At 44.4% G+C, this 10978-nt stretch overlaps 1 protein-coding gene across 1 annotated transcript in view; it reads left to right on the top strand.

Annotated features, from left to right (window-relative positions):
* Positions 1-10978, top strand: part of LOC129812495 (A-kinase anchor protein 6-like) — a 242923-nt gene that overhangs the window by 27859 nt on the left and 204086 nt on the right. Inside the window, exons 5-6 of the mRNA XM_055864113.1 lie at positions 5969-6059; positions 7498-7673. Coding sequence (XP_055720088.1) covers positions 5969-6059; positions 7498-7673 — 267 coding nt within the window. The remainder of the gene's footprint in view (positions 1-5968; positions 6060-7497; positions 7674-10978) is intronic.

Here is a 10978-nt window from a genome sequence, read left to right as displayed (position 1 = left end):
GCCATTAACTCCAGATTTTTAATGTTAGGGTTAAGTTTAGCCATTAAATCCAGATTTTTAAGGTTAGGGTTAAGTTTAGCCATTAACTCCAGATTAAGGTTAGGGTTAAGTTTAGGCATTAACTCCAGATTTTTAAGGTTAGGGTTAAATTTAGCCATTAACTCCAGATTTTTAAAGTTAGGGTTAAGTTTAGCCATTAACTCCAGATTTTTAAAGTTAGGGTTAAGTTTAGCCATTAACTCCAGATTTTTAAGGTTAGGGTTAAGTTTAGCCATTAACTCCAGATTTTTAAGGTTAGGGTTAAGTATAGCAATTAACTCCAGATTAAGGTTAGGGTTAAGTTTAGGCAATAAGTCCAAAATCTTAAGGTTAGCCATTAACTCTGAATGGTTTGGGATAGGCTTACTTTCAAAAGTAGTGCACTATATAGCGGATAGGGTACCATTTCAGACGGAGCCTTGCTATGAGTGTGAACAACTCAATTTTGGCTGCTCTGCTGTTCCTGGATCAGCTTTAGAGTGAGTCACCGAAGGCATCTTCTAGTTACTTAGTGAGCTAGGCGTCCCATTCCCCTTCATCCATTCTGCCCAGTGAAGTAAAGCCGGTCCTCGTTCAGTTCTCCTCTACTTGCTCTCTCGTCAGAAGCATTTAGCCAATGCTGTGTTGTCGCGGCACACCTTCAGCACGCTGGTCAGATCAGACCGGGCCCTAATCGCCAGCAACAGGCCGGCCCGAGATCTAAGGAGATGACAATATAAGGTGAAGATGACTCCAAGCACCTCACTGCATCACTCCCCTGGGATTCCTCAGCCCCCCCTCTTTATTCACCCTCCACCCCCCAACCACTCATAACATCTTCAACAGCATATCCCATCCTCCTCCTCCAGGTCCCAGTTCACTCACTCTTTTTTTTATATATATACAGTATATATACAGTGCATTCAGGCAAGTATTCAGACCCCTTGACTTTTCCTTCGTCAATCTACACAAAATACCCCATACCCCATAATGGCAAAGCCAAAACAGGTTTTCAGAAATGTTTGCAAATGTAAAAAAATAATAAAAATAAATGATATCACATTTACATAAGTATTATACCCTTTACTCAGCACTTTGTTGAAGCACCTTTGGCAGAGATTACAGCCTCACGTCTTCTTGGGTAGGACGCTACAAGCTTGGCACACCTGTATTTGGGGAGTTTCTCCCATTCTTCTCTGCAGATCCTCTCAAGCTCTGTCAGGTTAGATGGGGAGCGTCGCTGCACAACTATTTTCAGGTCTCTCCAGAGATCGGGTTCAAGTCTGGGCTCTGGCTGGGCCACTCAAGGACATTCAGAGACATATCCCAAAGCCACTCCTGTGTTGTCTTGGCTGCGTGCTTAAGGACATATTTACACCGGTATAATGTCCATTGCTCATGTTTCTTGGCCCAATCAAGTCTCTTCTTCTTATTGGTGTGCTTTAATAGTGGTTTCCTTGCAGCAATTCGACCATTCGAATTGAAGGCCTGATACACGCAGTCTCCTCTGAACAGTTGTTGAGATGTGTCTGTTACTTTAACATTTATTTGGGCTGCATTCTGAGGCTGGTAACGCTAATGAACTTATCCTCTGCAGCAGAGGTAACTCTGGGTCTTCCTTTCCTGTGGCAGTCCTCATGAGAGCCAGTTTCATCATAGCGCTCGATGGTTTTTGCGAATGCACTTGAAGAAACTTTCAAAGTTCTTGAAATGTCCCATATTGACTGACGTTCATGTTTTAAAGTAATGATGGACTGTCATTTCTCTTTACTTATTTGAGCTGTTCTTGCCATAATATGGACTTGGTCTTTTACCAAATAGTGCTATATTCTGTATACCACCCCTACTTTGTCACAAAACTGATAGGCTCAAACTCATTAAGAAGAAAATTCCACAATTTAACTTTTAACAAGGTACACCTGTTAATTGAAATGAGTTCCAGGTGATTACCTCATGAAGCTGGTTTAGAGATACTTTGAAGAATCTCAAATCTAAAATATACTTTGATTTGTTTAACACTTTTTTATGGTTGGTTACTACATGATTCCATATATGTTATTTCATAGTTTTGACGTCGTCACTATTATTCTACAATGTAGAAAATAGTCAAAACAAAGAAAAACCCTGGAATGAGTAGTAGGTGTGTCCAAACTTTTGACTGGTACTATATATACACACTGCTAAAAAAAAATAAAGGGAACACTTAAACAACACAATGTAACTCCAAGTCAATCACACTTCTGTGAAATCAAACTGTCCACGTAGGAAGCAACACTGGTTGACAATAAATTTCACATGCTGTTGTGCAAATGGAATAGACAAAAGGTGGAAATGATAGGCAATTAGCAAGACACCCCCAATAAAGGAGTGATTCTGCAGGTGGTGACCACAGACCACTTCTCAGTTCCTATGCTTCCTGGCTGATGTTTTGGTCACTTTTGAAGGCTGGCGGTGCTCTCACTCAAGTGGTAGCATGAGACGGAGTCTACAACCCACACAAGTGGCTCAGGTAGTGCAGTTCATCCAGGATGGCACATCAATGCGAGCTGTGGCAAGAAGGTTTGCTGTGTCTGTCAGCGTAGTGTCCAGAGCATGGAGGCGCTACCAGGAGACAGGCCAGTACATCAGGAGACGTGGAGGAGGCCGTAGGAGGGCCACAACCCAGCAACAGGACCGCTACCTCCGCCTTTGTGCAAGGAGGAGCACTGCCAGAGCCCTGCAAAATGACCTCCAGCAGGCCACAAATGTGCATGTGTCAGCATATGGTCTCACAAGGGCTCTGAGGATCTCATCTCTGTACCTAATGGTAGTCAGGCTACCTCTGGCGAGCACATGGAGGGCTGTGCAGCCCCACAAAGAAATGTCACCCCACACCATGACTGACCCACCGCCAAACCGGTCATGCTGGAGGAAGTTGCAGGCAGCAGAACGTTCTCCACGGCGTCTCCAGACTCTGTCACGTCTGTCACATGTGCTCATGTGCTCAGTGTGAACCTGCTTTCATCTGTGAAGAGCACAGGGCGCCAGTGGCGAATTTGCCAATCTTGGTGTTCTCTGGCAAATGCCAAACGTCCTGCACGGTGTTGGGCTGTAAGCACAACCCCCACCTGTGGACATCGGGCCCTCATACCACCCTCATGGAGTCTGTTTCTGACCGTTTGAGCAGACACATGCACATTTGTGGCCTGCTGGAGGTCATTTTGCAGGGCTCTGGCAGTGCTCCTCCTTGCACAAAGGCGGAGGTAGCGGTCCTGTTGCTGGGTTGTTGCCCTCCTACGGCCTCCTCCACGTCTCCTGATGTACTGGCCTGTCTCCTGGTAGCGCCTCCATGCTCTGGACACTACGCTGACAGACACAGCAAACCTTCTTGCCACAGCTCGCATTGATGTGCCATCCTGGATGAGCTGCACTACCTGAGCCACTTGTGTGGGTTGTAGACTCCGTCTCATGCTACCACTAGAGTGAAAGCACCGCCAGCATTCAAAAGTGACCAAAACATCAGCCAGGAAGCATCGGAACTGAGAAGTGGTCTGTGGTCACCACCTGCAGAATCACTCCTTTATTGGGGGTGTCTTGCTAATTGCCTATAATTTCCACCTTTTGTCTATTCCATTTGCACAACAGCATGTGAAATTTATTGTCAATCAGTGTTGCTTCCTAAGTGGACAGTTTGATTTCACAGAAGTGTGATTGACTTGGAGTTACATTGTGTTGTTTAAGTGTTCCCTTTATTTTTTTGAGCAGTGTATATATCTCTCCATCTCTCTCTCTTCTCTCCCTCTCTCCATCTCTCTTTCTCCACTTTGATTACACTTAGCACCACGACAGCACTTGGCTCTGCAACCACAGAAAGACGGGATGGGGGAGAGAGAAAAAACGGGGAGGGGGTAGAAAAAGGAATGTTTGGGGAATTTTTCAAGAGAATAACAAGAGTGGAATAGAGACATCATAGTAATATGGGGGCTTGGGGGAATATTACACACATGTTGACGAGTTAGGGGATGGATGGATGATAGATCCCTTTTGTCACGTTCTTCAAAATGAGCGGACCAAGGCGCAGCGTGCATTGAGTTCCACATCTTTTTAATACAAAGTGAAACTAGAAACAAAACTTACAACACTTACAAAGAACGTGAAGTCGTAGTGCCCAAACACACTAACACAAACAATATCCCACAAAGCAGGTGGGAGACAGGGCTTCCTACATATGATCCCCAATTAGAGGCAACGATTACCAGCTGCCTCTAATTGGGAACCATACAAAAACCCCAACATAGAAATACACATTCTAGAACACCCCCCTAGTCACACCCTGACCTACACAACTATAGAGAATCCAAGGGCTCTCTATGGTCAGGGCGTGACACCTTTAAGGGATGGAGGGATGGTCTGTTGGGAGAGGAGGATGGAGGGAGAGGGGGACTGGGGGATTCTAGAGGGTGTGTGAATCATCCCTTTAAATAAAACAACTCAGTAGCATATGTTGTATTTCTGTGTGTTCTGTATGTTGTATTTCTGTGTGTTCTGTATGTTGTATTTCTGTGTGTTCTGTATGTTGGATTGTTTTTACAGATACAGATCTTTTCTGTCCCAATATTTCAGGATAGATGGTAAAGATACTGTAGAGGGAAGAGGAGAGGGATGTAATGTGATTCGATGTAATAAGTAGAGTATAGCACAGCTTGAGGAATTATGAAGGGTGCTTGGAGGTTGTGTCAGATGTTTGTATGATGTGGGGACTGAGACTTTTTTTTGGTGTGATGTTCAGAGAGAGAGAGACCCAACCCAATCATAAGAAAATAAAAAGATCATTACTTGACACACTGGAAAGAATCAACAAAAAATAGAGCAAACTAGAATGCTATTTTGCCCTAAACAGAGAGTACACAGTGGCAGAATACCTGACCACTGTGACAGAACCAATATGAAGGAAAGCTTTGACTATGTACGGAGTCAGCGAGCATAGCCTTGCTATTGAGTAAGGTCGACGTAGGCCGACCTGGCTATCGAGAAGACAGGCTACTTGCACACTGCCCACAAAATTAGGTGGAAACTGAGCTTCACTTCCTAACCAAATGTATGGCCATATTAGAGACACATCCCTCAGATTACACAGACCCACAAAGATTTAGAAAAAAATACAAATCCAATTTTGATAAACTCCCATATCTATTGGGTGAAATACCACAGTGTGCCATCACAGCAGCCATATTTGTGACCTGTTGCCACAAGAAAAGGGCAACCAGTGAAGAACAAACACCATTGTAAATACAACCCATATTTATGTTTATTTATTTTCCCAGAGCTTCAAGTTGAACGTGGACAGTCACTGCTCCCTGAAAGACTGTTAATATGTTTTGTGTCTGTGTTGTAGAGTTTCAAGTTGAACGTGGACAGTCACTGCTCCCTGAAAGACTGTTAATATGTTTTGTGTCTGTGTTGTAGAGTTTCAAGTTGAACGTGGACAGTCACTGCTCCCTGAAAGACTGTGTTAATATGTTTTGTGTCTGTGTTGTAGAGTTTCAAGTTGAACGTGGACAGTCACTGCTCCCTGAAAGACTGTGTTAATATGTTTTGTGTCTGTGTTGTAGAGTTTCAAGTTGAACGTGGACAGTCACTGCTCCCTGAAAGACTGTTAATATGTTTTGTGTCTGTGTTGTAGAGTTTCAAGTTGAACGTGGACAGTCACTGCTCCCTGAAAGACTGTGCCAATATGTTTTGTGTCTGTGTTGTAGAGTTTCAAGTTGAACGTGGACAGTCACTGCTCCCTGAAAGACTGTTAATATGTTTTGTGTCTGTGTTGTAGAGTTTCAAGTTGAACGTGGACAGTCACTGCTCCCTGAAAGACTGTTAATATGTTTTGTGTCTGTGTTGTAGAGTTTCAAGTTGAACGTGGACAGTCACTGCTCCCTGAAAGACTGTGTTAATATGTTTTGTGTCTGTGTTGTAGAGTTTCAAGTTGAACGTGGACAGTCACTGCTCCCTGAAAGACTGTGTAGTGGAGGAAGGCAGGCAGCTGCTGGAAATCATCCTCTCCCACGGTACAGCTCTCACTGCTCACAACCCTCTCATTTATTATTAATGTTTATATTAACATACTGACCTTCAGAATGTATACATCTTAAAGTAACCGCTTCTCAAGCAAGGGGAAGGAGGGAAAGAAACAGCGTTTTTCAACATACATTAACAATGGCATTCTATCTGCAGTGGATTGTGTGAGTGAGTTCGGACAGGCTGGGAGTGATTGGTGCTTGTGACTGGGTCGAGAAAAGATGGAGAGGAGAGCCAGAGAGGTGGAAAGAGGAGAGGGAGTGCAGCACTGTGTATTTGAAGCGAGCGAGTAGGAGAGAGAAAAAGTGAGGGAGGGAGGCGCTGTATATAATAATAATAATAATTTTGTGGCCGCTTATATTCGATTTGTCCTACTTCACATATGTACAAGTTTCTATAATACACGTGTGAATTGGAAATGTGTTTTTTTTTTCATATTTTGTGGGGTCACGGCCAGGGTCATGACGAGGGAGTAAGAGCGATAGAAAAAGAGAGGGAGCGATTGAGGGAGGCGCTGTGTTTATGAAGATAGGTGGAATTAGAAACAGCAGGGCCTGAGTTAGAGGCCATCTTCCAGACGTTCTCCCCTCTGCTGGGCCGATTATTCACCTAAAGCATCCATCCAGCCAGCCAGTCAACCAGCCAGCAAATCTCTCCCCTTACTTCCTGCACTGCAGACACTAATACCTGGTTTCCTAGCAACTCTGCAGATCACTCATGATCATTCCACAGGTATGAGCTGTGTGTGACATTGTTGAGCAGCCAGTCACTCGATAGATAGTGTGTGTGCGTGCGTGCATTACAGGGTCACATTCTGCCTTGGCTCATTCATCTTGATTTGATCACTTTGTTCAAACAGGATTTGGTTGAATCATGGCTGCTGGGACAGTGTCCTGCTGGTAGAGAGACAGACAGGGCTGGAGTAACACTGTGATGGTTCTGCAGATGGACGCAGTGTGTTGTGGGAGGGGTTTAACTCTAAACCAGCTACTCATCACATGCAGTACACATACTGGTGTGTTCATATACTGTACATTAGTTGGCATACTATATGGTAGATCACATAGGCATCTGTGTACAGGTTAAAGAGAGGAAAGTGGGCCACTGAAGAATTCATGATCATATCAAATAAAGAGCAATTACCTCACTCACATTTAAAAGACTAATAAACAAGGTATATAATAATAATAAAAAATAATGATGATAATGATAAAGGATAAAAGAGTTTAGCATAATAAAATGATAAATACCAGTACATCAGTGAATGAATGATTATAGGAGGATGGGTGGGTCAGAATGAAAGTAAGTTCAAAGGTAGTGGCTAATCCACAGACTCTTTCTCGCTCTCTCTCTCTCTCTCTCTCTCTCTCTCTCTCTCTCTCTCTCTCTCTCTCTCTCTCTCTCTCTCTCTATTGTCTATCATTCCAGGCCTGAGGGACATGCTCCAGATGGTCGTACACCAGTGGCAGCAACTCCAGAGGCAGATCCGCCGCCAGCACAGCTGGATGCTGCGGACTCTGGACGCCATCAAAGCCCACATCCTGGCCACTGAGGCCGAGGCCTCTCAGGAGGCAGAGACCACTGGCCCGCTGGCCAGCCCAAAGGTAAACTGTAGCCACACAGACTACAATTCCTCATATCCCCCATATCCCACCGCCTGCTCGCCTGTGCCTGTCCTCCTGCCGGCCCGCGTGCCTGTCCTCCTGCCGGCCCGCGTGCCTGACCTCCTGCCGGCCCGCGTGCCTGACCTCCTGCCGGCCCGCGTGCCTGACCTCCTGCCGGCCCGCGTGCCTGTCCTCCTGCCATTGACTGAAGTCCATCCGCTCTCCCTCTCCTCTCCGTCTCCTTACCTCTCCCTCTCGCCCGGGGCTATCCAGTGCATGCTCAGCAAAATAAACAAACAGAAGGGGGAGATGGGAAGGGGTTGGTGCTATTAGCATAAGAAACAGCTGAAGTAAAGCTTCCCAGTTAGAAGTTACTGGGGGTGAAGGGGGACACACGTAGATGTGCAGAATGTGAATATTACACATTTCATAAATAAATTCTAAAGCAATGGTGGTGGCTGCATGAATAATTTTAGAAAACAAAATGCCACACACACACACACACACACACACACACACACACACACACACACACACACACACACACACACACACACACACACACACACACACACACACACACACACACACACACAGGAACAGACCAAATACTCACACACAATTATTTGTAGCTCAAAATGTTTGAAACCCACTTTGTTCTTTGGATTTAATGTGTAATTACAGGCATTGTCATTCTAGGTTACGATTGCTCATTGTTTAATTGCCAATTGTGATTTAGTAATTTACACTCCAATCTGACTTTGGTAGATGGAGGCATCCTTTCCACTTACCCAGAGAGACCCAGGCAGAGAGAGACAAAAGTTTTTGTGTTTGTGCATCAAAAGGATATGAGCAGCCGTGTCAGATCATCAGCACAGCTCGGCAGGATTTCCCAGGGGGCCGTGCAATGTGGAGGCACAATCTTCACAGTGCCGCACCTCGCTCTTCCTTCTTCTGACCATAATCTCTTCTGTTTCATCTGAACCAAACTAGAAACTCAATCCCGTTTCCTTTCCTCTCCTCCCCACGCATCTCCTCGCATCCCTCTTTTCACGTTGTAGGCGACAACATAAATAATCCTGCTGCTTTTAAATTGTTTTGTTGCAATTAGAAATCACCACAATCAGTGTGATCAGTCAGCTCTGACATCCATTAGCTGCTTGGTTGCAGCGAATTAACACAGAGACGAGCCAGTGATTCATTATCTCATAGCTGTTAATGAAGTTCAGATGCATTGCCTAATTAGAGGGTGGCCATTGTGGTGGGGGTAAGGTCAGGGAAGGAGCTACAAATCTCCTCTCAGCACTGAGTATTTAGACCCGTCCTGACTCTCTGACGAGGGGGCACGGGGTTGGGTAAATTTGATAGGGCGATGTTGACGGGGGAACGATGAGAGGTGTCATCTTCTGATCTGAGGGATGGATGACGGGGTTGATGTCATCCAAACCATGGGATGATAAGTCACAGGTCTGGTCCAGGTTGTGTTTGTTGTTCATCCATCAGGCGTTATGATGAGTCATTGTCAACGTAGCAGGTTTGTCCAAGGTTATTTTAATGTTTTTAATGTGTGTGTGCTGCAGAGATGTTAGCTTGTTATAACGGTGAGCTTGTATACCTAATATAGCCCATATACTTCAGCTTTATATGTTGGGAATTCATTGTTAAAACCAATATCAACATTGTTATGATTTAGAACAGCGACAACATTTATTTCCAGTGTCCCGTACATTAACAGGTGCTCTTTGAGCTCATTCATTTACGGCGTGTAAAAATGACAGATGTAAGAGCAATGCAACATGCCACTAGACACAAACGTTGCCCCCATTAAGGTGTGTATAAAGCAAGGTGCGTCTCTCCTGGCGCCCATAACAGTTTGTTGTTATTGAGGAGAGCATATGCTCCTGGCGTTGTCTCTCCGTGTTCCCGAGTCTGAATCATTTTCCATGGGACCACAAAGTTTTGAACATTTTGAACATGGCTAGATGCTGGGAAAATGTTAATCCTGAGGGAACCTTGTCTTATTCCCCTCTAATTCAACTGTTGGTGAAGATCAGACAGAGATGCTTCAGTCTCAATAACAAGCTGCTTCTCAAAATCCCCTAGCAAATAATGGGGTCTTTCCACGAAAAGAATGCCTTTTGCATCCATTTGATAGATCTATATTTTTTGTGTGTATATTACCCCTTTTTCTTCCCAATTTCAATCTTGTCTCATCGCTGCAACGGGCTCGGGAGGTGAAGGTCGAGTCATGCATCCTCCAAAACATGACCTGCCGAACCGCCCTTCTTACGACCTGCTCACTTTACCCAGAAGCCAGCCGCACCAATGTGTCGGAGGAAACACCGTTCAACTGACGACGAAGTCAGCCTGCAGGCGCCTGATCCCCCACAAGGAGTCACTAGAGCATGATGCGCCAAGTAAAGCCCCCCGGCCAAACCCTCCCCTAACCCGGACGATGCTGGGCCAATTGAGCGCCACCCTATGGGACTCCCGATCACGGCCGGTTGTGACACAGCCTGGGATTGAACCCGGGTCTGTAGTGACACCTCTAGCACTGCGATGCAGGGCCTTAGACTGCTGTGCCACTCGGGAGGCCCCATTCGTTTTGATATTTTAAGTAGAAATTATGCACCAATATTGAATTTTAAAAGCCTATTATATTAAATGAAATGCCCTTTAATATAGACCACATGGAGAATTCAATACATCAGATTTTTTATGTGGAAAAAAAGCTTGCTAAAGTGTCAAAAACTCAGCATTTTGACATGTGCCTCCATCAACATTGTGTCACTTTTAGAAATATTTGAACCCACTTAAACGCAACATTTCTCCAAGTTTTTCCATCGTTGTAAAGCCCCATTTATGTTTTTGCATTGACAAAGTTATTTATTTATGTGATATAGGATTCATTCACGCCTTTCCCTAATTTTAATGTCAACCCTGTTACGTGAACTGAACTCTCCTTTTAATATGGTGAAACTATTCCTTTAAAAATATTATTTTCAGAAACATTGAACATCTAATAATCAAATCATAGTGTAAAGGCAGGTGAGCTGGTTCTACTCTTTTTTGACAATTTTCTGGTGTTTTGTGGTGGAAAACTGAGTGGGTCAAGTATTAACACCACTGTTACCCATAGATAGAAAGGCTTGAATTTATTTTTAAAGAAAATGTATTTTTGTGAAGCTTGCATTCAATTGCCTCTCCCTGTTGCACACAACAAGCTTCCATTCCTCGTGTCACAAGGGGATTTATGGCTGATTTAAGAAGAAATCATCAACTCTGCTAGTCAACCCTGTTACAGT

The sequence above is a fragment of the Salvelinus fontinalis genome, chromosome 16, assembly GCF_029448725.1.
Source record: "Salvelinus fontinalis isolate EN_2023a chromosome 16, ASM2944872v1, whole genome shotgun sequence".
In the NCBI taxonomy this organism is placed as follows: Eukaryota; Metazoa; Chordata; class Actinopteri; order Salmoniformes; family Salmonidae; genus Salvelinus; species Salvelinus fontinalis.
The sequence above is the reverse complement of the archived record's forward strand: the minus strand, read 5'-3'. Positions and strand labels throughout refer to the sequence as shown.